This window comes from Anopheles stephensi, chromosome 2, assembly GCF_013141755.1.
Source record: "Anopheles stephensi strain Indian chromosome 2, UCI_ANSTEP_V1.0, whole genome shotgun sequence".
In the NCBI taxonomy this organism is placed as follows: domain Eukaryota; kingdom Metazoa; phylum Arthropoda; class Insecta; order Diptera; family Culicidae; genus Anopheles; species Anopheles stephensi.
Window position 1 is genome coordinate 76,370,831 of NC_050202.1, and position 26,233 is coordinate 76,397,063.

Sequence of the window (26,233 nt, forward strand, 5' to 3'; positions counted from 1 at the left end):
CAAATATTGCTTTATGATATTACCGTGTCATAAATACCAATAAACAAATGTTTTGTACAACAAAAGCGGGCCCACTTGTGATATGTATCGGACGGATAAGCTTTCTTTCGCGTCTCACCGTAGTTCATAAAAAGCGATTTTAAATCATGCTCATTGTGCATTTCTATTTCTAATGCCTTCCCTAACGTCCGTTTCAAGGAAACAAAAAACCAAAAAAAAAAAACAAATAACTTTAGCTCCGTAACAGACAATATTTGCAATTGTACGGTAGTTCGTAACATTACCGGTATATACCGCTAGAACATTGTGGACCTTATATCACTATCGAACATGAACACATGCGGAGTCGTGCAACGGTTGGGCTGCCGGGAAAGATGCTGACCACATCATGCACTTTTCATTAAAAGCTGTTCTTTTCAAAATGCATTACTCCGTGTGCGAACTGGGTGGTGGATTTTGATTGCGTCGGGCTAGTTCGTAGGAAGTTTAATATAAATCTCCTGCAGTCGAACGATAAGCCCATCGGCGATGGATGGTATGACGCTGTGAGCGGTTTCCATGTGCTGATGCTCTCTAACACCGCCGTTTTCCATATTTCCGGTTTCACAAACCCCAACAACTACTACTCATTGCCATTGATTGCACTTAATGAGCGGGCCTGGGATCGTTACTCGGGAACGGCCATCCAATCCATCCATCACCGACTATCGTATCCAATTCTACTTACTCTGGTAAGCCTGGGTAACGGCGTTACTGTGTCAGGAAGCCCTTACCACCGGTGATGGATTTGTGGTCGAGTTTTTCCTGCTCCGAAAGCCAAGCCATCTTCTGCCGATGCTGCCGGGCGGCGGCTTCGCACCGATCCAGCACCATCTGCTCGGTGAGGATACCTTCCTCCGATGCGTAACATGCTGCCTGCCACGATACGCCAAGCTTGGAGATTTCACGACCCGACATGCCTTCACACATTTTGGCCATTTTGCTACACACTGCACTGTAGTCCCACTGTTCCACCTTGAAGCGTCTGTTACAAAAAAGAGCAAAGAAACCCCCGTTGTAATTCGCTGTACTCCAGAGAAACTCTGAATCCCACTACTTACTTCTTGCCCTCGGCGGCGGGTTGCAGTACGAACTTGTCGAAGTACAAACGTATCAAACGTTCCCGTTCCTCTATTCCGGGCAGGGTAAACTCCACCATCTCGTCCAACCGATCGTTGATGGCGTAATCGAACTGTTCCGGTGTGTTCGAGGCCAGCACCAGCATGAACCTTGGATTCTGCTCACCCGTACGATACAGGAACGCATTCAACGCCGACCGCATATCCTCCGATATTTGTTCGGACGAACGTTTGCGCAGGAAAGCGTCCGCTTCGTCGATAAACAGCAGCAGCCCGCGCCTGCTCGTGTTGGCCCAATCGAACACCTTGTGGATTGCCGTCACTGCATCCCGGCCCATCGGCCCGACATCACCACCGGTCATGATGGCGTAGTCCATGCCGGAGTGTGTGGCCAGTCGTTTAGCAAACATGGTCTTACCCGTTCCGGGCGGTCCGTGCATGAGAATGTTCCGATACAGGCCCTTGTTGTTCTTGGTGTTTTTCGTGGCGATGGCGATGTCTCGCAACCGTTCCTCCAGCTTCGGCTGCAGCACAACACCTTGCAGCGCTTCGGTCGGTTTGTGCTTCAACCGTTTCACAGTATCGATGGGATGTTTGAGTGCTTCCAGCAGCGAAAATCGCGATGTTTCGTTCACCAACGATGGTTTGCCTATCCGTGCCTCTACGTAGCGGGCCGTCACTCCAGTGGCACCTTTGGCCGTGTAAACACCGAGCGCTAGCAGCGACAGACCTCCGACAGTGGTGACCACCTTGTTCCAGTCGGTAAGCAACGCGGTCGCACCCTGGCCCAGGACGGACCCAGCCGTCTTAATGCCCTCCATTACGGTGATTCGATTTTCTTCCGCCTTCAGACGAATTTGTTCCAGCGTTAGGTCGCGATTTTCACGGTCCACTTTGGCCTTTGCCCGCAGTTCGGCCTCCAGCAGTTTCATCTTGTTCTTCTCGCGCAGTTCCATCTCGTGCTCGATCGTTTTCCGGCGCATCGCTTCCTGTTTCGCAACACTTTCTTCCTGTTTGCGTAGGTTCTCTTCCTGCACGCGCTGCTGCTGGGCCAGCTGCTCCTCGTACCGTTTACGGGCCAGCTGATCCTGGTACTGAGCACGCTGTTGCTGCTGTTTCGTCTCCTCGGCCAGCGTCTTCCGGCGCTCTTCATGATCCACCCGCTTCTGCTCCACCTTGGATGACTCGATGTGAGCTTCATATTCCTTCACCTTGGCCATATACTCTTGCTGGCGCGTATTCTCTTGGAGCTTCGACAGTTCCAGCGCTTCGCGAGCATGTTCTGCAAAACAAAAAACGGAAACGTTACAGGCATAACATGATATCACCGGAGCGGTCCCCCCCATCACGATTACGCAACATTAAGGAAAACTTACTCGATCGTTCCAGAGTGCGGGCAGCTTCGGCCGCCCTTTCCAGCGCTGACGAATCGAACCGGTACGCCTCCATCGCTTTGCGCTCCGCTTTGGTCAGGTTTGCATCACCCGCCACCTGACCGGCGCTACCGGCCGATGAGGGTGGCGGTCCCGGTGGTTCCGGACCTCCATCACCGCCGCCTTGCGGAGGAACTTGGCTCTTATATCCAAACAACCACGACATTTTGACGAAAGAGCTTTTGTATGTTCACTATCACGGATGCTTTGCACTTGGTGTATTTTGGAGCTTTTTCTTGCACGATGAAGCGATTAGTATTTAGTTGAGTTTGGTTGGTTGAAATCGCAACGTTCCCGGGAGCCGATTCGGAAAATGTGCTTCGTGCTGTGGTTCGATATTTTTTTATCTTGAGTTTTGAATTCTGTCATCTCGATGGTACTGTCAGTTCACAGCCGTCAAAAGTGACAATTCGGCCGCAGTGGTAATTTTAATTTTATTTCGTGTTTTTAAGAGTGAAAATTACCAAAAAATATGTGAGATTTGAATAAAAAATAAAAATCAGAATACCTTTTTGGCAAAACAATCCGAACAAGTTCAAACGATGTGTGTTCGGTTCGATATCCGATCGGAAGAACTCAACTTCAACCCTGAGACTATAAACAGAACCAACGCGCCGAATTGCACAGCAAAACAAACGCGTCCAAGTGGAGTTGAAAAAGTGCAGCATTCGACAGTTGGCACCTGAAGAATATACACGTGTGATTAAAAAAACCGTTAGATAAATCAACCCAGGAAGAGTAAATTTTGAGAAAAGTGAAGTGGAAAAAAAAAACTCTAAGTGGACAGTGTGAGAAAAAATAATACCTACGGAGGATAGGAGGAAGTGGGAGGTATGGGGGTCCAGGACCCAGGGGGGGGGATTCCCCTCGGAAACTACTACAATGGATTAGAAGAGTACACGGAGCCAAAAAGGAAAGTTGGAAAGAAGACGAAAGCACTGCTAGTAGGAAATGAATCTTGTGATGAAGAAGTCTTCCTCATCATGGAGGCAGTAACTCCAAATAGGGACCTAAGTAATGTGAACCCATTCCTCATGGCAAAAGTGATTGACGATGCGATAGGGGAAAAAGCACGTCAGGTAAACAGATTAAAGGACGGGAAGCTACTAATAAAGGTAGCAAATCCAAGACAGGCTAATAAGATACAGGGCATCAAAAAAATATCAGATTGCAGAGGTGACATTATGTTAAAAACAACAGAGCACCCGACCCTCAATACCTGTAAAGGTATGATAAGGTGCCCTGATATCGAATTCTTAACGGAAGCCGAAATTCTAGATGGATTGAAACACCAAAAAGCGTTGGAAGTCACGATCCTAAAAAGAAAGATAGACAACCAACTAAAAAACACCCGTACAGCCATCATTACATTTAAATCAGGCAAGGTACCCCGGATGGTGGATTTTGGCCTTTACCCACTTAAAGTGGAACTATACATCCCCCGTCCCATGCGTTGCAACAATTGCATGAAACTGGGGCACACAAAGAAATGGTGTCGCGGGGAAAGAACGTGCGCCAACTGCAGCAAACCGGAGCATGAAACCCCGTGCAGTGAAGTAAAATGTGTATCTTGTGGAGAAGCTCATAACACGCTAGACAAAAATTGCCCCGTCTTTATGGACGAAATGATAATTAGCAAAATAAAAACAGAAGGAAAAATGACGTACGGTGAAGCAAGAAGAATTAGGAGAAAACAATGCCCTACTATCCCTAGGGTCTACACGACAGAAGTGTCCTATGCACAGAAAATGAGAAATACTACCACGACAAATAGTCTCAATAATGTCGACACACACCACACTACAGAAAAAAATCACTCACAAAACAGCTCCAAAATCAGCACAGAAATACTAATACCACATTCAGAAAACCACACCACACCACAGAATACAAATACCACTGCCTATACATCATTCCCACCAAACAACCATAAAAGTAAAAAAATCTACTATGACATAGATAACATATCGAGCGCATCCTTCGAATCGCAGGACTCGATATACATCGAAGAAGTGACCGAGACTACGCCAGCCATACACACAAACACTGTACACAAAATTGATCCAAAAATACTAGAAAAAAAACTATCGCCAGAAACAGAAAAAGACAACAACACCCCATAAAAAAAAATATATATATATATATATATAGGATTATATACATAAATCTACTTACCTATACTGCTCCTCTTCAAGATATTACAAGCTAATATTCAAAGCTTTAAAAATAACAAAGAGGAAATCCGTGAAATACTGATTAAAGAAAATGTAGATGTAGCTTGTTTACAAGAAACGTGGCTAAATCCAGACTCCATAACGAGTGCAAGGATACCTAATTACTACATACTCACACAGAATAGAGAAGATGGCTACGGAGGGTGCATGATAATTGCCCGCAATACACTTACCATCGAACGGTTAGATATCGTTACCCCCAATCCGCTCATCCAGGCTATAGCGATAAGAATAAAACAGTCCGGACTAGTTATAGCATCAGTGTATGTGAAACCGACTACACAAATAGCACGATTCAGGACACTAATCGGACAAATTATGAACAATCTTCAAAGATATAACAAAGTTATAATCGTTGGCGATTTTAACGCACACCACACAGATTGGGGAAACGATTATTGCGATGGAAAAGGCAAAGCTATTGTTGAAGAGATAAATGAAGCCAACATGATGCTAGTACACAACAAAGAACAAACGTTCATAAACCCTGACCCAGCAAAAAAGAACTCAGCCATAGACTTAACTATAGCTACGATGTCGGTTGCGCCAAGCATACAGAGACGGGTAACGGATCTACATATTGGCAATAGTGGACACAGGGTTATAATAACATCGTATAATGGCATTCAATCCCTAAACAACCAAAGAATCGTCTATCAAAAAAAGAAAATAGACGAGCAGATAGCAAACCTTCCATTCAAGAGAGGAAACAACATTAATAGCTTAACCAAAGATATACAAAGAATATTTATTAAAAATAGCATTAAGACAAAATACATACCAAAGACGTGGTGGACGGAAGAGGTGCAAAAAGCGTGGAAAAAGAAAAATGAATCGCGCACACTATACAATCAAAACAGAACACTAGACAATGCAATAAGCTACAAACGAGACTTGGCCAAGTTTAGATTCACTAAAAAGCAAGCAAAAACAAAACAAATGGAAGATAAATTGGATCAAGTAGATTCCCAAACCACTGCCACAAAGCTATGGAAAATAGTTGGGTCCATGAAGGGAAGTTCAAAAAACTACAACATCATCACCAAAGACAAAACCAAAGCATCTGAATTTCTAAACATCAATTTCGGCCCGACAAAGAGTACAAGCCGAATAAAAGTACATCATTTCTATAGTGACAAAAATATCATAGACCTTGAGAAATGGGATAGAATTATCTACTCTAAAAAGAACACTTCCCCTGGCATTGACAACATCTCATACAATATGCTTAAAAAACTAAACAGAAAAAATACACAAGCCATTATTGATGATGTCAATAACATGTATAAGTCGGGCAGAGTAGAGAAAAAGTTAAAAACGATAAGAATAGTTGCTATAGAAAAACCAGGGAAGGACCCAAACGAAGCTACTAGTTATAGACCTATAGCCATGTTACCAACGATTACTAAGGTAACAAACACAGCAATACTGGAAAATATTTATAGCGATGTAGAAAAGTATCGACTATTGCCCGAATTTTCCTTTGGCTTTAGAAAAAACCGTGCCACTACATCAGCGGTAGACTGCTTGGTGAACAAACTGATGTATGATAGCAGAAAAAACAAACACACTGCAGCACTATTTGTGGATATAAAAAATGCATACAACAGTGTTGACATACAAATACTAAAAAACTGCCTCTCCAACAATATGATATCCACAGAGGATATCAGATGGATCGTAGGCTTCCTAACAAACAGATGGATTGAAGTAGCAACAGAAGGTACTACCATAAAGAGAAGGATTTCAAAGGGATTACCTCAAGGTGATGTTCTATCACCAATACTCTTTAACATTTACACCAGTGAATGTCACACATTAAACGAGGATAAAATGAGAGTAATCCAATATGCGGACGATTTCGCGATAGTAGAAAGTGGAATAACAGCGTCAGCAACGAACCAAAAACTGCAAAGAGCTTTTGATCAGTTAGCGATGATACTAACCTCGCTGAAACTTAAAATCAATATTGACAAAACAAAAGTAATGACATTTGACAAAAATAATAGCAGAATGCGAATCACACTAAATGGGGCACCTATTGACCAAGTCAACTCACACCAGTTCTTAGGAATTGTTATCGATAGGGGCTTAAAATTCCACGACCATATAAAAAGCCAGATCGCCAAAGCAGATAAGAAATTAAACTTATTAAAAATAGTATGCAATAGAACCTTCAACATCAATCCTGAGAAGGCCAAACAACTTCACCAAGCCCTAATTAGGGGAAGTCTAGAGTATGGCATATCACTGAGCTATAATGGCAATAAAAAGGAGATCAAATCGATGAATACGACACTAAACCAATCGCTAAGAAAAATAACAGGATGCTCAAAAACCACCCCTCTCAATACCCTTCATGCGATAGCGGCTGAATGGCCTTTCCACGTCAGATCCGCATTCCTCATTCAAAAACAACTATGTAAAGCAATAGCCCACTCCCTGTTCAATACACATGTTCAGATACAACCCAACACATCACAAAAAATTACAGCCCAAGAGAAAACCTATCTAGCAGACAAAACGATTTTCAATAACATATTGAAATACGAATACAACCACGCAAAAGAAGATTGGAAGGATGTAACAATAAGCACATCAATCGCTGGAATAGATGCAGGCAAAACCCAACACAATAAGGCAGTTCTATACCAAAGGAGCATGGACAATATAAACAGGCAACAGGGCATTAAGATCTTTACGGATGGGAGTAAAAAAGAGAACGAATGTGGAATAGGAATCTACATAATAGTAAACCCTCAAGAAGTGCGTAAAATGATGTACAGACTCAACTCCCCAACGTCGATATGTACCACTGAATTATATGCAATTGACAAGGCACTCACTTTATCAGTAAGCGAAGGGTGGGTTAACATTAGTATATATACCGACAGTATGGCAGCATGCACTATTTTAAACTCTACCAAAGACGAATTATTTATTGATGAATTAGTTAGTAGAATTATTCATAATTGCCAAATAACCAAAGCCAAAATACAATGGGTGCCAAGCCATGTCGGCATACATGGCAATGAAGAGGCAGACAAGCTGGCAAAGGAAGGCCTTAAATCCCAATCTGTGATACAAAATAAACTAAGAATGAAGGATGCCATAATGACTTTTAAAAACAAAGCCATAATAGAAGCCGACCTATGGTACACAAATCTATGCTTAAACAAAGGCAAAAAGTTCGCTAGATACCAACATTGCATAGAAAAGAATATGTGGCACCACAAACTAAACCTCCCAGCAAAAGACATTAAAAAAATAAACCGACTAGTAGCTGGACACGATTACGGGAACTACTGGCTTCATAAAATGAAGCTGATTGAAAATGGGACGTGTGAAATCTGCGATGAACCGGATACAGCTAACCATAGAACCTTTTACTGCCAAAGATATGCAATAGAAAGGAATAATTCCAGCAACATAAATGAGGAAGACTTCATCAAAGCCTGGAAAGCAAAGAATGCAAACATCATAAAAGAAGTAACCAAATTTATTAAAGAGAATAAAATAACGTTCTAAGAGGGTCAGGAAAGTTAGGAAATTGAAACTACAACAACAAATTCAAATAGACGCATGTGAAAAAAACTAAGGGTAACTACCTCAAACAAACAAAAGCGTAACGGTTAATTCGAACCTTGTCCTAGGCAAGGAAAGGATAGGATACTTGTAGAGATTCACAATCAACCCTCAATGCCGAGCCAGCCCGGGATAAGGCTGACCTATTCAGGTCATTATCCAGCTCAAAACACTGGATTTTTCATCAATCAACAGCTTTCTCAAACAGTACAAGTACCCAACACCACAATATAAACAAAATAGACCGACCATCAAGGTGTCAACAAACATCTATACAGAATACCAACAGAAAGTGACCACAAGAACGACAAAAGATACAACAGTACAATTATAATCAGAAAAAAGGACATATGGCCTTTAGTTGCCGGTCCATACTCATTGAGGATCGTGTATCACAATCGCGGAGTAGTGCGGAAGGGCCCAGGAAGCTGGACTTCCTCACCGAACCGTGATATATCCTCACAAAGAGAAGAAGAAGAAGAAGAAAAAGTGCAGCTTTTCGATTGTTTATTTTGGTTTGAACACTGATAATTTTCATTTAACTCTGGCGCGATTCGATCCTTTCAATCGATACGCACGTTTCGCTGACCAACGTTGACCAATTCAAGCTTATGATTCGGCAAGCGACCAGCTACAACGCCAACCAAGATGACGAAGCGCAATATGTGGTCGTACGACGAAACACTGGAAATGTTGAACGTAATGCTTGAGCAGGAAAGTCTGAAAGCCATGAACGGGAGGCCGTTTCGGAAAGACAAAGCGTTTCGGTTGGTATGTGAGGAAATGATACACCGCGGCTACAACACTAAGGACCCCAAACAGATAGAGAACCGATGGAAGAATCTGAAGAAGCGATACACGGACCAACAGAAGGATCCCGATCTGGCGGAGAGTAATCCATTCCAGTTCTACGACGAGATCGATATGCTGATGAAAGGAAAACCTCCACCACCAACAGCACCATCATCATCACCGCCAGCCGTTACCGAGTCGAAACTGTACTCATTGAGCATCTCCAGAGGTATGTGCTGCTCAGGGGTTACGCATTAAATTGTGTTGGCATTTCTTCATCGCTCAACTATCATAATTCTTCTTTTCCAGTTGAACCGAAAGCTGGCGTGGACATAGAGGAAGAGCTGGCCGAGGCAGAACAATCGATTCAGGACGATTGTGAGGACGATATGGCAAACATCGAGGAAATCGACAAAGAAACTGAACCAGAATCAAAATCACAGCCCGCTGTGAGTAGCAGTCCCAGGCGGTCTAGGCGCTATAGAAAACGACCACCATCATATCGCAGAGACGAAACGCCAAAATCGGGTTTGCCACCGTACAAACTGGCGAACGAAGAAGAAGCCTATCGAAATCAGAAAAAGCTGATCGATTATCAGTTCGGATTGTACAGCAAAGCTCAGGAAGAGTCGGACCGAAAGTTTTTAAACATGAGTCGACAGATACTGGACGAGAGCAATCGAAAATTTCAATCGTTCTTAAACATGTTCTTGTCTGGGAATGGAGCTGGATCGCAATCGTATTCAAAGCATTAACAGAAGGATCCGTCACGACTCAACCGACCGTACAGGACCGACGCCAACGGATGGCTGGCAAAACCAAATAAAAGAAACAGGAATATCGATGGTGTAAAATTATCATAAAACCTGCCTATTTTATACGAATTTAAGATATGCAACCGTTCTGTACACCCATCCGTTTTCTCACTCACTGCTGCACAGTACTGTTCTTCGAAAATTAACATTACTTCTAACAAAAAAGACTAAAGTAGAAACATACTAAAAATACTCAGTTGACGACAAACGACCGCGCATCGCTAACGTAAATGGCACTTCGCTTACTTTTTGTCCACGTGCAGCTGAATCCAAGGGTGGATGGCCACATTCTCTAACGGCATACGGCTGGCCGGATCCTTGACGAGCAACCGCGAAATTAGGTGAGCGGCCGCCTTCGTCACATCCGGCGGTACGGTGTACTGCACTTTCATAATTTTACGGTACGTTTCCTCGTAAGTGTTGGCCAGGAAGGGAGCCTTTCCGCACAGCAGCTCGTACGCCAGCACGCCCAAACTCCACAGATCAACGGTTTTGGTGTGCGGTTGGCCCTGTACCATCTCCGGAGACAGATAATCGAGCGTACCGCACAGCGTGGTTCGGGAGGATGTCGGTTCGTGTACGGACCATCCGAAGTCAGCTATCTTCAGCTCCCCACCATGCCCAAGGAGCAAGTTTTCCGGCTTAATGTCACGGTGGATGACGTTGCGCTCGTGCAGATAGATCAGCGCCGATACGAGCGAGTACACGTAGATGGCGCACCGTTTCTCGGGGAACCGTTTTCCCGGCTGTTGCTGCTGCTCCTTGAACAGCGTGCCGCCCGGTGCGTACTCTAGGATGAGATAAATCCGCGACTCGTCGTGAAAGTAGCCGTACATGCGCAGTATGTTCGGATGGCGCAAATGGGACTGAATTTCGATCTCTCTTCGCACCTGATGCTCAATGCCTTGGGCGTGCACCTAAACGGGAGGGAACGACGATGTTAGCGTCAAAGAACGCAAATCATTCGCATACACCACTCACCTGCTTCTTAAACAAAACCTTCAGCGCGATGACAAACTTTGTTTCCTTTTCCCGTGCCAGATACACATTACCGAACTTGCCACGGCCCAACGGTCGACCGATATCGAAGTTGCTGAGCGTCCACACTTTTTTGGCCGGTTTCGGTGCCGCCTGTTGATTAGGGTCCGCATTCGTGCCGCTCGACCGCTCTCCACCGTTCGCCGGCTTATCACTGGACGGCGTCGTATCCATCGGTTCCGGCTGGCACCCATCATCAGTCTTTGGAGGTGGTTTTTCAGCGCCCGGTTTACTACTGCTGCTGGGCGCCGCTGTTCGTCCGACAGGTGGTGGTAACTGTGGGGCTTTAAACACTCCTCCGTGCGACTGCCCTTCCACCCCCTTCCCGGCCACCTTTGCTGCGTTGGTTTTGAGCGCGTGGTTTGCAGCCGGTGCAGAGCCAGTGGCGCCTTTCCTTGCCAACATCGCACCCGAATGGGACGGGATTATGGTGCCTGTGGTTACCGGTGCTGGTGCAGTGAACAGTTTACGATTTTCTTTGTTACACGCCATGTTTGTGCGCAAACAGTTCGGCAAAACAAATACGGCCAGGGGCAGCGTTCGATCGAGCAGAAGCAGAACGCAATCACTTCCCAACCTGCTACCCGTTTAAATGTACACTACAAAAGTTAAAAGCTACACCGCTGGAATGTTCGCCGGCGCGTTTCCTTTTGCTTTTATAGGAAGAAAGGTGTGAAGAAGAAAGTGCAAAACTGTTTGTTCTTTGAAACTCTGTGGGAACTTTAATTTTTAACGGCTCCCCGTTCTGACAGCTACGATTCGCCCGGCCCGAGCGAAATGAGATTTTTCGAATATGATCTAAACGTGCAATCAAGGTACTTAGAGCAGGGCATTCATCGGTGTACACACCTTGTGGGAAAACCCGATCGGTGTGTTTTAGACCGTTCGAAGGTGTTTCGAACGAGAAAGCTTTCGAGCAACCGTTTAAAGCAAAGCTTCGCTCTTATGTAAGGTTCATTCGCTCTCCGTTCCACGTCGTACGAGGGAAGCGAAGCCAATCATGGAATGTTGGTCGCCTTCTTTTTCTCCCATTGTTTTCACAAGTTTACTGCATTTGTACGGGGAGTTTTCACAATATCGGCAATAGTACTCAACATCCGGGAACGATTAATGATCAGAACTAATTTAGAAAACAAAAATCTACAAGTTTGTTGTATGCGTTGCGTGTACCTCTATCGAAGAAATGGAAAACCTCCGGGAACTTTCGAATAGAAAGCCCCGAAAAGCACCTACTGAAAGTGTTTGCGGCCCTCACAGGTTCAGATTCGGGTCTGATCTCACATCCATCCTCACGTTATACTTCAAATAGTTGTATTTATTGCAGCTTTTGCACCTAAGGACATAAGATTACAATGTAGCTTATAACTTAAACGTTGTTTCCCACTATCCATTTTCATATCTAAGCAATTAGAACGCAGTAAATCTATTACTCGAACACCGGCCAGTTCCGTGACTGTTGTAGTTAGAATTGCATGCCGCATGAAGGCATGGTTCGCTTATGCTGTTTACAATTGTTTTAAAATACACACACACACGGCACTTAATGACGAATGAATGGAAAATCATATAAAATACTAGCTGGCTTCAATCAGACTCAGACTTTTACATACACAATTTTCCCCAACTAGTGAAACATATCAAAACCTTTCGATATAGGATGTAGCGTGTAAACATAGCTTATTACCTTTATAACTACCTTACCTCGGGTTTACTCAAAAGCAAGATCGTTTGCGTACAAACAAAAAAGTATCAAAAATATAATTAATTAATCCCCTCAAAATCTCACGCCCCTGGCTTGGCGACCATTTCCTACGGACCCGGGCAGGTGTAAAAACTGACTACGTAATGTAAATGTAAAACTTTGTAAGCTACTACATGTGTGGTCAACTTTGATCCCTTCACAGATCATCGTCCTCATCCCACTCGCCCAACAGTGAGCTAACCTCCTTCGACTTAGCGTTCGCTTTGTCCTTATCCTCTTCGTCACCATCATCGTCGTCCTCTTCCTGCTCTTCGTCCAGTTCACTGGTGTCCTCCAGCTTGCTCCGGCTGGTCTCAGTGGCGGAGGCCGTACCATTTTTCTTCCCTTTCACCGAGAAGCTTTCCTTTCCTTCTTCCGCAGGTGTAACCGTTTCCTCTTCCTCCACATCCTCCTCCTGCTCCTCTTCCTCCGCCGTTGGCTTGTCTGCGTCCGCGTCCGTTGTGTCCGGTTTGTCGTGTTTCGTCGCATCCGCAGCCGCAGTGTCCTTTTTCACCTCGTTCGGCTTTTTACTATCACTCTCGCCGGTCTCAGCAGCCTTCACACCGGTCACTTTTGCTATTTCCTTCTCGAGATCCGCTTCCTCTGTGAGCTCGTCCAGCTTTGCCTCGTTGTTCCAATCATCGAGCAGCTTATCGATTTCCTTCTCGGAAAGTTTCTCCTCGCCTCCTGACTTTTTACGCTCCTTGGAAGGGGGTGCTGCTGCTGCTGCTGCTGGCGCTTCACCCAGAGGCCTCTTCTTCCCTGTCGCCACCGCTTCCGCTACGGGCTTTTTCTCTCCGCCGGTCGGCTTTGACGCTGTTTTGGCGGCAGGAGTTGATGCGGTTGCTTTCTTATCAACCGTTGCCGTTGCTGTCACCTTTTTCGTGGCAGGCTTCTCCGAAACGTCCGCGACAGCCGGTGTGCCGGGTTGTTCTTCCGCCGTATCCTCCGACCAATCGCCTTCCAGCTCGGAAATCAGCTTCAGCTTGTCCGATTGCTGCCGATCTTCCGAATCGTTCAGCTCGTCCTCCTTCGTTCCGTCGGCCGACGTGTCGGGGGCCCGCAACTCGTCCTCCAGATCCATCAGCTCGTCCTTGACAGCTTGCTGCAACGTTTCGTTCGTTTCCGACGTTACATCGCCACCGGACATGTCCACGTCATCGTCCATGGTGGTGTTGCCTTCGTCTTCGGCTTCCGGCTTGTCGGACGCGTCCGTACGGCGCGATTCCTGGCTCTCATCGCCACCCTCAAGCGACGGTTGCTTGTCCGCGATCGACGATGCTGCCTTGTCCTCGGACAGCGAGACGGATGCTTGCGAATTGTCGTCTTCCGAAGCCGTCGTCACATCGGCGGCGGCCACCTTCGCGTCGGACTTTTGGCTATCGTTATGTTCCGATTCGCCACCCTCCGGCTGGCTGTACATTACCATAATGTTTTGCGAGGACGTGTCTACGATCTGCACCCCTTCGTCTAGCTGTATCGTGGATCCGACCGAAAAGTTGTCCTCGTTCAACACCATCACCACGTCGTTGCCTGCCGTGCACAAGGAAAAAAGCGAAACTAGTTAGAGACAAACCCCCGAAATGCAGCGTAATTCTCTGTACTTACCACCGCCAGTGTTTTGTAGCTGAGAAATTATTTCATCCTTCTGCGATTGAGTCAGCTGCAGCTCGGTCCCATCGGCAGTCACCAGCTTCGGGATGGTTGTTTCCGTGCCCGTGCTCGCATTCTCCCCATGCACGCTCGCCAGCTCCGCTTCGATGAACTGATTCTGATAGTTGGGGTCGTCGATCACGACCCCATTGTCACCGACAAGCGTCAGACTGGTGGCGATGCCGGACGCCACATTGCTCAGTGCTTCCGCTTCGGACGATGGTTCGAGCGTGATGTGACGCACCGAACCACCAGCCGCCGCCGAGCTCGATCCCTTCGCCGGAGGCAGCGTAATGTTGGACAGGATTTTGATCTTACCTTCTCCGCTAGCCCCTTGGGCGGAGTACGTTTTGCCCGCCTGTGGGGACGATACTTCCTCCTCCTGCGATTGGTAGTCTTCATCGTCCGTAAACTCCAGCACACCGTCCGCGATAGCACGCGCCTTGTGCTGCTCCTTCATGTGATCGTACAGCTCCATCTCCTTCGCAAACACCTTGTTGCAGTAGATGCACTGCTGCAGGTCGCCCCGGGAATGCGCCTCCTCCTCGTGCTTCTGCAAATCGTCCGCCGTCATTGCGACGTGATCGCACTCGTCGCACCGCGGGAACTTGATCGTGGGCTTCACCTTGTGCTCGGTGAACCAGTGGTAGATCAGGTGCGGATTGCGCTGCTGCGCCTTGAACCCGCAGTGCTCGCAGATGCGCACATCGATGCGCTCCTTGTGCTTGTGGATCAAATGGTTGTAGAACGCTTTGTAGCTCGGAATGCTGATCGGACGTCCGTTGATGCCGCACCGCAAACACAACCAAGGGCCGGTAGTGTTTTCCGCACCCTTCGCGATCAGCGCGTGCATCGTTTTCGCGTCGATCGTTTTGGTTGTGCCGGTGGTCGGTTTACCGGTGGACGTCGTGGACCCGGCTGACGGTTTCGCTGTTTCGCTGCGTATGTTTGCGGTCGCGCGGCGCACCATCGAGAGGTCCTGCTTTAAAGGCGTTGCGGTACGAACTTCCATCTTCGGTGTCGCTGCTGCACTGGACGAGGCGCTGCTGGCGTTGGTTGCGTTCGCATTGTTCGGCGACGGTTTCTGCATGATCTTTAGCTTGATGTTTTTGTTCTTCTTCACCAGATGGGGGTATTTCTTCAGCACCTCCGATATGATCTTCGCATGATCGACGCTACCGGAATCGTCCTTCACTGTGATCTGTTTCATCGCGCTCGAATTGCCACCCGAGCCGGGTGATTTCGATTCCTGCTTGATGGTACCGTGCTTGACCGTTCCCGCGTGGTGACTGGCGGACTTTGCCAAAGCGGCTTTTACCGAAGCCGGTGGCTGATAATCCTCATCATCGTCGTCGTTAAAGTGGGTATCGTCATCCACGTAGTCGGGCGAATCATCATCATTCGCCGTCGCTAGCTGGCTTCGCATGCGGGCCGCTTCGGTGAATTCTTTCACTTCATCCAGGTTCGGCTTCTTGGCCGGCGGAGATGTGAGCGAGCCGCTGGACGATCGCTTCACCACGTTCGCGTTGGTGTAGCCTTTGCGCAGCTTTTCGAACGGCGATGTCTCTTCTTCCTTTTTCACCTGGTCGGCTGTTAGCAGTGGCTTGGTTTCGTACGTAATGCCATCGAACGATCCCTCGAAACCTTCGCCCATCTCACCGTCATCGAACCGCGATGGACCTGGCTTGACGTCCTTTGCTGTGCTGTGACCGGCCCCTTTGTGGCCGTACATATGCATCGGTTGGCGTGCCACCGGTAAGCGCGGTCTCGGTCCCACGTTCGCACCTCTCTGTGCGGGCATAACGCGCGGCCCAGCGCCTTGGTACACTGGAGCACCGCGAGGACGTGGCGCTTGCTTGTTCAACAGCACCGGTTGCTTCACAATTCGCGACGACGTTTGCCGATGGGCCTCGAGCAGCTTCAGCAGCACGGTCATGTTCATGTCGGTGGCCGTTTTCAGCAGCCGGTCGTACATATTGTACTGGAACTCGAGCGTGCCGGTGTACATAAAGTTCACAATCGGCACGATCACGTCGGCCTGCAGATCCATCGGCATGATCAGTACGTCGTCGTACATCTCGCACACGTTTTCCAGATGGTTAAAGTAGTCCGTACAGGCGGACAGCACTAGCCGGTGCACCTTCAGCTGCGAGTTGTCGTTGAACTGTAGCGTCAGATCGCAGTGGTCGGTTTTGTTGAAGAAGTTTTGCAGCTTCTGCAGGAAAAACACACCCCAGTTGTCCACCTTCACCGACTTGGCTTCCGCGTAACGCGTCATCTTGCTCATTTGTACTGTGTGTGTGTATAGGCGGTGCCGGATACTTTAATTACATCAGTCACATGCCTAAAAGCAAAAAAAAAACACCACCTCAATTACTGTGCCATCGTTCACCCGTTGCCGAAATTGGATGTTGCCGATAGGGGTATGTGTAGTTTAAAGGGCTCGGCACCACATAGACAGTTTGTTTACGTTTGGCGCTTTCCCCTTCCAGCGCATCATCTCACACATCAACAAACTTTCTTTGCCGTACTGTCACCGCATCAGATTGTGCATTTTTGGCCATTATCACCAACTAATCATGCTAACAAAACGCGAGAGGAGTTGAAAAAAGCAGATCGATGGTTGTTTTAAACTCCCGCTGATTAACCATCAGGTGGAATCGGTTGTAAAACTGGTTTGAATCAAGCGACCGCAGGGTGTTCGAGAAAGAATTTCACCACCTGCCTAGTGTGCCCTATGGTGCACCACACGAATGTGTGCTGACGCCGATTGGAAAGGGTCGCATTTTGAATTCGCTATTTTAAAAACAATCACTACACCTCCGTAAAATACGTTAATTGATACGCACACTGTGCTCACTGCGCGTCCTTTTTAACTGCTTTTTTCAGCTCTGCCAGCACTTCACCAAATCAAAACTGTGCTTTGTTTCGAGAACTCGCACAAAAGTTGACTTAAAAACGAACGAAATTTGCTGCAAACCAATATGGCGGCCTGACGCTGCTTACGGGATGAAAGCTTTCACGAGCGTGCGAGCTTTTTCAATACGCTGCCCGTTCCGAGCGGCATTTTCGAAGAGAGCATTTCAAGTGTTCGAAAATGAAATCGATTCGAAGGCAAGACTTTCGGTATATAAGCCTGCGTTTGGTACTTCAATCTCGATTCACATGCTGTGACAACACGCCGACTTCATATGTTTTCTGCACATGTAGAGCACACCGAAGCCAGCTTGAAGAGAAACAGTGCCCCGAAAAACGATTTAGATCTGATGATGACAGCCTGAAAGCTTTCGCCAAAGCAAAGTAGCGTTGTTTCTTTACTTCTCGGGTGTAAACAATTTCCCAAAATCTTCCCAACTGGATAAGAAAAACGGCAACGACGACGGGAAGATGCCCCCAAAGTTTAAATTCACCGAAGGTAAGCAACTGGCCTGGCAGTATGCGTTGGTGAACACAGTTTCCCTACCGGTCTTTAATTGCAGGGGAAAAGGTGCTTTGCTTTCACGGTCCGCTGTTGTACGAAGCCAAACTGCTGCGATGCGCTATGATGAAAGAAAAGCAGGTAAAATACCTGGTGCACTATGCTGGTTGGAACAAAAAGTACGTATCGAACGTAGAGGTGAACCTGTACTGCGTATATCGTTATTAATACACCTCCATTACACAGCTGGGACGAATGGGTTCCAGAAAGCCGTGTTCTGAAATACAACGAAGCTAATCGCCAGCGGCAACAGGAAGTCCACCGGTTACATTCGCCCCTTGTGAAGAACAAGAAAAGTAGCACAAAGGCGAAAAAGTCCGATACGCAGAGTGGAAATAACAGCCAGAGCAAAGACAACGATTCACGAGCTTCAACGCCCTCGAAGGAAGTGACGAAAGAGAAAGACACTACCGCCCAATCCGTTAGCACGCCTTCTACAACTACTACAGCGCCCACTTCCACTACTTCAAGCAGTAGCTCCTCAGGAAACTCGTCTTCTACAGGACGAAACAGATCCTCTCTCAAATCCACCGCTACAAGTGCAAGCGTTGCTTCGTCGCCCAGCTCCACCACATCGTCCACCTCTTCCTCGTTAACTGCCGCCACTGCCGCGGCAACAACTACATCCGCCACGAATGGAAAGGAAGGCAAGACGACAGAGGGCAAAGAATCGAGTGAAAAGGCGAAAGACGATTCATCTAGCGAGCAAACCAGTGGCTCTAAAGCGAAGAAACGCGGACGAACCGACACAAATTCGTCCAACGTCGAATCAGAGGATCAGTTCATTTCAAAGGTAGAGGTGAAAATTAAAATACCCGACGAGCTAAAGGTATGGTTGGTGGACGATTGGGATGCGATATCGCGCCAGAACAAGCTGCTAGAGCTTCCTGCCAAGGTACCGGTGCAGGATATAGTGGACAACTACGTACAGTACAAGAAGCAGAGCAAAGTAACGACGGCCACGAAGGAAACAGCCGTGACCGACATCGGCAACGGGATAGTTGAATATTTCAACGTTATGTTGGGTTCCCAGCTGCTCTACAAATTCGAACGACCGCAGTACGCCGAGATGATACAGACGCATCCGGGTGTGCCGATGGCAAAAATTTACGGCTCCGTGCATTTGCTGCGACTCTTTGTGAAGCTGGGACCGATGCTAGCATTCACTTCACTGGACGAAAAATCAATTCAAACTTCGTTAGGTCACGTGCAGGACTTCTTGAAGTATTTGGTAAAAAACAGCAGTACGCTTTTTAACATGCAACACTACGTTAATACTAGCCCCGAGTATCATCGGAAGGCCTTGTAAAGGCGTTCGTAGAGAGCAAAGGTGGAAGGCAGAGAACGGTGAATCAATTGAAGCTAATAAACCGTATTTTTAATACATTCTACACGTGCATCGTGCGTTATTAAGTTCGCGTAGCAAGTAATTGTATTCATAAGTTGATTTACCACATAAAACTGAGGTGACCCAATTTATTATTCTTCGTAACAGAATTGTTGCAGCATATTTTGATTTGCAAATCGTTGCGCGGCTTGTTTGAAAAAAGCTTATTTACCATTTGTGCTACTGTCAAAATGTGCTTTAGTACAGTCACACCTTGCTTTCCCAAAATGCTATACACCTTGTGCGTGTACGCGATTCACCAGCAACGTAAACAAACAAGGAGCCGGCTGGCGATTGCTACTTTTTGCACGTTCACCAACAAACTGTTTGATTGTAAACCACTTGTTTAACAATGTCGGCTGCAAAGTTAGTTCAATACATTGTAGTTAATGGAGAAATTGCCAAAACCTGGCCCAAAGGTGCGCTTATCGCACAGTGTTGCCATGCCGTGGCTGCTGTCGGCCATTTGTATGCGGCCGATCCGGACACCGTGGAATATTTTAAAGACCTAGATAATATGCATAAAGTGGTGCTCGAGGTATGTATTGAACCCGTGCGTCTATTGTAGCATAAACAGAACTGCCGAAGCAGGAGTATAATTTGCTGAAATGTCTTTGCGATATTTATCCATCTGCACCTTTGAGTTTCAGTCGTGGGCACGACATTTAGCGAAAGCAAGATGGGCATTACCGTACTGAAGCACAAACATCGTCCGTTTGGCATAGCGTACAGAATATTTGAGCGTGTGCAAGCTATTTTAGGATTTTGTAGAGAATTTCTAACACCTACACAAAATATGCCACAGAAACTGGCCCTAGCGAAGCGATGAAAAGAACATACACGGGGCCACGGTAGCAAACACACACACAAGTACTCCGACGTGAAGGGGTTATTTTGGGAATCACGACGGTACGAACGGGCAGTCCGATGCCAGCGTATTAGGGCCAGTGTGTGCACCGAATCGAAGCAATGGAGCAAATACCGCACACAGTTTATTGTAGGGAAAGAATTTTAAAAAATGTTCTGATATTTCAGTGGCCACCGTTCGCGTTTTTTTTTTCATCGTCCCTCATTTCTTGCTCTTCCATTTTAGGCACCTGACGCGGCCAAACTGGTTGGCCTGGGAGAAACGTTGCAACAGCACGACGTTAAGCATAAGGTGTGGATAGAGCAGCCCGAAAATTTACCAACCTGCATCGCACTGAAGCCGTACCCCAAGGAGGAGGTGCAGAAGTACATGAAGAAATTCAAACTGCTTAGCTAAGGGACGGCTAGGGGAGCGGGTTTGTTACAATTATGTGTGATATAGACGTTAAAACTTCCCCATTAACTATTTCTGACACCGAACGTTGACGAGTCCTTGGCAGTGCTCCGCACACTGCTCTCCTTGAACCACGCATGAAAGCAAACGCGGAGCCACATGATCGAACAAGAGGATCAAAATCGGATCGGTTTATCGTTTCACCATTTCACTGCAATACATGATGACATCATGCGGGGGACAAATTTATTACACAAAACATAAGCGTGCTGTCCCACCGTTGCCCCATTTGCTGAACAGTACCATAGCCAAAGTTTTTTTTTTCCAAATTTTCCAAGCAGCTCGACCCATTTTCACACCCCGGTCGGATTCGCTTTTGTGCACCGGGGAGTAGAAACAGTTTTATTTATGGAAACTAACTCCGTCCTGTGGGTGGTGGGTTTGAAAGTTTGATCTACGTACACGAGCAATCTTCGGCGGATTCTTGTCCGAGTTGCTGCAAAATGGCACAAACAGTTGCTGAAACAACAACGGTGCAACATTTTATTTACGTTTTCCCGGCACGATGAATGGGAAACCGAAACCGGATTGGCTAACGAACGGACAGACCAGCCGTGCGTGCGTGAGGTGGTTGTTTACCGCTGATGCGTGATGCGTAGGGAGTTCGGTATTTTTACGACGATTTGTTGAGTTTGTGGTACACGATGATCCTGCCATCGCTACCGAATCAAAATACATTAAAATTGGACATTGCCGTTTGGGATTGCAAGAACAAAAGCAAAAATCTAAATGAAATTCCATGTTTGTATTTTTGCAGTGGGTTTTTTCTGCAGATTTTGATCACATTTTCTCCAATGCAGAGATTGTGTTGGTGGTAAATTTAGTTTCCCATATGGACCGTCTCCCCGTACGAAAGACTGAATATCCAGATGTCGGAGACCTTACTTACTTACTTATCAGGCGCTGCCAATACGTTATCCCGGCCGTTCTGGCGGACGCATCAACGCCATCACTCCATCTCAATTAGGGCCTACCACGCCTCCTCTGTTTTTGTGGACGGCCTTAAAGGACTTTACGGGCTGGGTCGTCCGGTGTCATTCTCATGACGTGACCAGCCCACCGGAGCCTGGCGAGTCTAATGCGCTGTACGATAGTGAGATCATCGTACAGCTCGTAGAGCTCGTCATTGTAGCGGCTCCTCCATTGTCCTTCCACACACACACGGGGCCGAAAATCCTTCTGAGCATCTTCCTCTCGAACGCGCGGCTAAGAGGACTTCGTCAGTTTTGGACAGAGTCCATGTCTCAGAGGCGTTTGTGAGAACTGGGACTATACAATGTTCTGTACAGTCCCAGCTTCGTCCGTCGCGACAGGTATTTAGAGTGGAGAAGTTTCCTCAGGCTGTAGTATGACCGGTTGGCAGCCAGAACCCTTGCGCGTAACTCAACATCAATGTGGTTGTCGGTGGCCTGACTTTTGACCCCAGATAGGTGAAGTTTTGGACGACTTAGAAGGTGCGGTCACCTATCTGTACATCATCAGTGTTTGTTAGCAGGGCCGCTAGTGGTGCCACCATCATTTTGGTGTTCGCCTCTGTGCCATCCACCTTCACCTGGCATGTGATGTTGGCCATTGTCATTCTTACAAGCATGGTAAGCTTGGTAGGGATTCCGAAAAAGCTCATTGCGTCATACAGTTTTACCCTGGCTGTGCTGTCATATGCGGCTTTAAAAGCCAATGAAGAGATGGTAGGAGTAGGAGGCTGCTGCTCCGCCATCTTCTCCAAGATTTGCCGCATCGTGAAGATCTGGTCAGCGGTTGATTTTCCGTTACGGAATCCTCTCTGATCGTTTCCGACTATCTCTTCGACGAACGGGACAAGTCGACCCTTGTAAAATTAGGGAGAAGATCTTGTAGGCGGTATTCAACACCATAATACCCCTATAATTGCTGCACTCTAGCCTATCTCCCTTCTTGTATATGGGATAGATGATACCAAGATTCCAATCACAAGGCATCGATTCGCTATCCCATACCTCAGTAATAATTTGATGAATTTCCTGCTCGAGTGCTGCACCACCGTTTTCGATCAGTTCGGCTACTATTTCGTCGGTGTCGGAGATCAAAACGTCAATCAAAAGTCTCAAATGACAGGCAAAACCTCTCGAGGATGTAGAGCCGAATTAGAAGAATTAGTCCCAAGTGTCTATGGCTAAATTATGCTTCCAGCCTATTATACGATCAACACACAAGATCAACAGAATTGGTTAGTGTAAAATAAAGCTTTCACACATCCCACATAGTGAGGGCACTTCTTGGCTTCTAGTTCAAGTCCTTTTTTCGTAAAAGCATCGTACCAACTGCCACTTCGACATAGGAAACTAATTCACTTACATCGGACAGTAATTAGATTTATTTCTCATCAAAAGCTTCACGTGCACAAAAAAGGTCCTTGCTAGTACGCCCCGGCTGACATAATCGGCCAAGTTACGGCCTTTTGGAGGACTGCGCCACCAACAGCAGCTGGAACATGGACCCGGGGTGGTGTACGATCGGTGCAATAATTGAAGGGACCTTGGTTTGAAAACCATCTTCCATAAGCGTGGAAAGTGGCCGGTAGTAGGTAAGGGGTGATGTTTCTGGTGCGACCAAACAGAGCACACGGATTGTCAACGTAAAGGGCACTGGAATGGGCAGGAAAGCGGTGGTGGCGCTCGAGTGGAGCGAAAATTAATAACCACCAGTTTGATCTTCGAAAAACTCGTTCTTTATGGACATCGACAATGCGCGCACATGCGGTCGTCCTTGCGTCTGGGTTCTACCCCCAACTGCCTCTTGTCCTCCTGGACAAACATTCGCACTTTTCCACATGTGCCGTTGCCTCCTCCATGGGGAACAGTGGACATCGCTTGCGGCCCTGAGGTGGCTCCAGTTTGGCGAAGATATCAACGCGACAGAGAGAGAGAGAGAGCGTGAATCCGTCAAGCTGGGTACACACGATGGGATGTGTTTTGAGGGGATATGATGAAATTATGGATGGTGGGCAAACCTACCCTGGTGAGCTACCTACCCTTTGGGCACCGAATTGGCACCGAACAGCCGAACTATACTGGATCGAGTACCGAGCGCGGCTGCCACAACGACCACAGGCCTCTTTTTCCTTATAGGGCACCCGTGTTGTATATTGGCTCGAAAAGGTAGTTTGCATTTAAATTTCTGTGCAGTGATTCACCAGCTTTGGGGATTACGCATAGGCCATTGGAACGATGCGCGACTGGGATAAGAGATATCCTTCGTTCGATATCTAACTGGTTGTTGATCGGTGATGAAGGATCTTATGTTTTAAAAAGCGATAGCTTGAATAAGTCCCCCGTCCTCTACAGCTGTTTTTAATTCAACCTGTCCGCAGACAACACCTAAACGAGCGCACAGGCTGTTAAACAATTAGATCGTGTGCAGCAAACGCGAAAAAGCTTCACGTGTGAACATACCAGGGTAAGAATAGATTTAATGTAGAATCACGGCGCGGTCCTACACTGCAGCACAGTCACGCACATGCGATGCATCCATCTCCGTGATTCATTCATGGTGTGCAAAAATGATGAAAGATCGTTCCGGTGTTGGTTGCAAATCTATTTCAAGCGAAGCTCAGGATATAAAGATGAAGGATCGTATACCCGTTCTTACAAGCGATATAGGATAGAAGAATGCACAAGGGCAATCGAGACTGTGTACTGATGTATAGAAATTTCAGAAGAAGTTTGGTATTTTTAGCAGAGCACACAACGTCCATAGCTATTGTACATTGTTCTTGGTCAGAAGCCGGACGAGGTATTAGGATCAAGGATAATTGTGACGATTTTTTTTTAAGAACCCTGCAACCTAGTGCATTTGTTTTGTAGATAAACTTCAGTTCGAATAGTGTTGGTTCTAATGTTAAGTCATCGACCGAATTCCCACCACACCAATGTGATCGCATTTAGTCATTAGATACGAACTTCATTAGATAACGTATCGACAACCTGCCATTTGAAGCGCTGCACAGGTGCTAATGTCTGCCACCGGCTGAAAGCTGAATAATTGATCAATTGGTGTAATTAACAGCACCCCGAACAGCGGCCAATCATAACACCGAAAGGTGATCGAACATCAAGAAAACCGTCCTTTAGGGGGGGGGGGGGGGGGGGGGTACCAGCACTGTGGAAAGAGCAGCTTGATTAGTACCAATTTAGGTTTCATAAGGACCCGCTACATATGGGGCGAGTATTTCTGCTCGCCGAAGCTGATTCTTTAAGCCCGCGATGCACTAAAAGGCGATTGATCGCTATTTAACGCTCGCAATCAATTTCCATAGCTTGTCCGTTTTGGCAGATTTACACCGCGAGGTTGGACGATTTATGGCACCTCAATACATATGTGTATTGCCTCCCCCCCAACCCCCATTCCGGTTAGAATCTTCAGCCAGAAGTGGAGACCATATGACCCATTTGCAATGCATGACCTTCTGGCTCAAGCTGAACCTCTGCGAGCCTCGTAGGTAGTGTAATTAAAAGGGATGGAAATGAGCTGAGGGGGTACGGGAGATCGGGAGTGGTGGCCTAGAGGACGGCATGAAATAGAACGTACTTAAGCTGCCTTTTTTGCCTAATATGGGCACAGAATGCGGTGAGTGTGTCTGCGCAGATTCACAGCAGTTGCTGTGACACTGTACGTGCAGCTTTCCAGACACGACACGAACGGCTGGCGTAATGGCGCTAAACCCACCGTCCGTCCCCGCTCCGTATACTTCGACTGGCATGGGGCATGAACGATAAGATTTTGTACCATTGCATTACCTCATTTTGCTAACGTAACGGGGTAAATGCTTGGCGCCAGCTGTCTTTACCAGCTAATATGACAGCTAACTGACACTGGCGCAATATTGGACAGACCAGAGGGTTGACGAATATTTATTTGCATTTTTATTAAACATTTTGTTAATCGATAATAGTATTATGGAATCTATATGATTGAAGAGTAAAACTACTTAACGCTTGAGTAATCGTTTATTTATCAGTAAGCTTACGAATACTAAGCATTCAATAATCTTCTTCTACAACCTGGATCTACAACCAGGAGAAATTTTTTCTTCTATTTCGTAATTACGGACAGGAGACCGTATGCCTTACCTGGAGAGGTCTCGGTCTACCATTACTGACTTCCTTGACTTACTGACTCATCCGTAGCAATAAAGTCAGTCTTGCTAAAAGATAGACGGATGATATTCGATCTCCGGTCCAGTCGTGTGAAGACCTGTTCCGCTACCGAATCAATTCTAGTCCAATTAGCTTTCAAAAAAAAGGTTAATTTCATGTCTGTGGACAAGTAATGTTTGAAAATTTATAAATCGAAAAAATCCTATTCGCATTTCGGATCCCCGGACAAACGGAAGCCAGCATCGAACGGCTGCCAAAGACTCATCACGAGTCGCGGGGGTCGAAAGTCGAACCCCCGAACGCAACAGGTCTGTTGCTGTTGACGTTGTGATTCATTGAAATTAAATTTCATGCCATGCCTTCCACCTGCCACCTGCCAAATCACATCCCAACCCCCCCTCACCCCCACCCAGAGACAACCGATTTCGCATGATGTCCGTCGTGATGCCCCAATGATCCAATGACGTCACGCACGGCGGTCCGAATCGGCAAGCTCGACAAAA

General features: G+C 46.8%; 6 protein-coding genes across 6 annotated transcripts; 3 read left to right on the forward strand and 3 right to left on the reverse strand.

The window, feature by feature from the left end:
• Positions 1-137: 137 nt before the first annotated feature.
• LOC118507707 (ATPase family AAA domain-containing protein 3A homolog) lies at positions 138-4,884 on the reverse strand. Its single transcript, XM_036046602.1, has 4 exons — positions 4,727-4,884; positions 2,495-3,233; positions 1,101-2,400; positions 138-1,024 (listed from the first exon to the last, which is right to left on the reverse strand). Exons 2-4 carry the CDS (start codon positions 2,715-2,717, stop codon positions 751-753), a joined length of 1,797 nt encoding a protein of 598 aa, XP_035902495.1. The 5' UTR covers positions 2,718-3,233; positions 4,727-4,884; the 3' UTR covers positions 138-750.
• Positions 4,885-8,411: 3,527 nt separating this feature from the next.
• Positions 8,412-10,027, forward strand: LOC118507715 (trihelix transcription factor GT-3a-like). Its single transcript, XM_036046613.1, has 2 exons — positions 8,412-9,391; positions 9,472-10,027. The coding sequence occupies exons 1-2, from the start codon at positions 9,019-9,021 to the stop codon at positions 9,915-9,917; spliced, it is 819 nt and encodes a 272-aa protein (XP_035902506.1). The 5' UTR covers positions 8,412-9,018; the 3' UTR covers positions 9,918-10,027.
• LOC118507712 (aurora kinase C-like) lies at positions 10,003-11,808 on the reverse strand. The gene is made up of 2 exons (XM_036046607.1): positions 10,959-11,808; positions 10,003-10,894 (listed from the first exon to the last, which is right to left on the reverse strand). Exons 1-2 carry the CDS (start codon positions 11,505-11,507, stop codon positions 10,220-10,222), a joined length of 1,224 nt encoding a protein of 407 aa, XP_035902500.1. The 5' UTR covers positions 11,508-11,808; the 3' UTR covers positions 10,003-10,219.
• A 496-nt stretch (positions 11,809-12,304) lies between these two features.
• Positions 12,305-17,431, reverse strand: LOC118507705 (centrosome-associated zinc finger protein CP190). Its single transcript, XM_036046596.1, has 3 exons — positions 17,259-17,431; positions 14,365-16,753; positions 12,305-14,289 (listed from the first exon to the last, which is right to left on the reverse strand). The coding sequence occupies exons 2-3, from the start codon at positions 16,694-16,696 to the stop codon at positions 12,914-12,916; spliced, it is 3,708 nt and encodes a 1,235-aa protein (XP_035902489.1). The 5' UTR covers positions 16,697-16,753; positions 17,259-17,431; the 3' UTR covers positions 12,305-12,913.
• A 169-nt stretch (positions 17,432-17,600) lies between these two features.
• Positions 17,601-19,280, forward strand: LOC118507711 (mortality factor 4-like protein 1). The gene is made up of 3 exons (XM_036046606.1): positions 17,601-17,824; positions 17,889-18,006; positions 18,074-19,280. The coding sequence occupies exons 1-3, from the start codon at positions 17,797-17,799 to the stop codon at positions 19,194-19,196; spliced, it is 1,269 nt and encodes a 422-aa protein (XP_035902499.1). The 5' UTR covers positions 17,601-17,796; the 3' UTR covers positions 19,197-19,280.
• A 226-nt stretch (positions 19,281-19,506) lies between these two features.
• LOC118507717 (putative peptidyl-tRNA hydrolase PTRHD1) lies at positions 19,507-20,722 on the forward strand. The gene is made up of 2 exons (XM_036046614.1): positions 19,507-19,812; positions 20,368-20,722. Exons 1-2 carry the CDS (start codon positions 19,627-19,629, stop codon positions 20,536-20,538), a joined length of 357 nt encoding a protein of 118 aa, XP_035902507.1. The 5' UTR covers positions 19,507-19,626; the 3' UTR covers positions 20,539-20,722.
• The last annotated feature ends 5,511 nt before the right edge of the window (positions 20,723-26,233 follow it).

Coding starts and splice junctions, on each gene's coding strand:
- LOC118507717 (XM_036046614.1), top strand. CDS start 19,627: ATGTCGGCTGCAAAGTTAGTTCAATACATTGTAGTTAATGGAGAAATT. Junction 19,813..20,367: donor TGCATAAAGTGGTGCTCGAG/GTATGTATTGAA, acceptor CTTCCATTTTAG/GCACCTGACGCGGCCAAACT.
- LOC118507712 (XM_036046607.1), bottom strand. CDS start 11,507: ATGGCGTGTAACAAAGAAAATCGTAAACTGTTCACTGCACCAGCACCG. Junction 10,895..10,958: donor AGGTTTTGTTTAAGAAGCAG/GTGAGTGGTGTA, acceptor CCTCCCGTTTAG/GTGCACGCCCAAGGCATTGA.
- LOC118507715 (XM_036046613.1), top strand. CDS start 9,019: ATGACGAAGCGCAATATGTGGTCGTACGACGAAACACTGGAAATGTTG. Junction 9,392..9,471: donor CTCATTGAGCATCTCCAGAG/GTATGTGCTGCT, acceptor CTTCTTTTCCAG/TTGAACCGAAAGCTGGCGTG.
- LOC118507705 (XM_036046596.1), bottom strand. CDS start 16,696: ATGAGCAAGATGACGCGTTACGCGGAAGCCAAGTCGGTGAAGGTGGAC. Junction 14,290..14,364: donor GCTACAAAACACTGGCGGTG/GTAAGTACAGAG, acceptor TGTGCACGGCAG/GCAACGACGTGGTGATGGTG.
- LOC118507707 (XM_036046602.1), bottom strand. CDS start 2,717: ATGTCGTGGTTGTTTGGATATAAGAGCCAAGTTCCTCCGCAAGGCGGC. Junction 2,401..2,494: donor CCGCACTCTGGAACGATCGA/GTAAGTTTTCCT, acceptor TTTGTTTTGCAG/AACATGCTCGCGAAGCGCTG. Junction 1,025..1,100: donor CCCGCCGCCGAGGGCAAGAA/GTAAGTAGTGGG, acceptor TTTTTGTAACAG/ACGCTTCAAGGTGGAACAGT.
- LOC118507711 (XM_036046606.1), top strand. CDS start 17,797: ATGCCCCCAAAGTTTAAATTCACCGAAG. Junction 17,825..17,888: donor AAAGTTTAAATTCACCGAAG/GTAAGCAACTGG, acceptor CTTTAATTGCAG/GGGAAAAGGTGCTTTGCTTT. Junction 18,007..18,073: donor TATGCTGGTTGGAACAAAAA/GTACGTATCGAA, acceptor TCCATTACACAG/CTGGGACGAATGGGTTCCAG.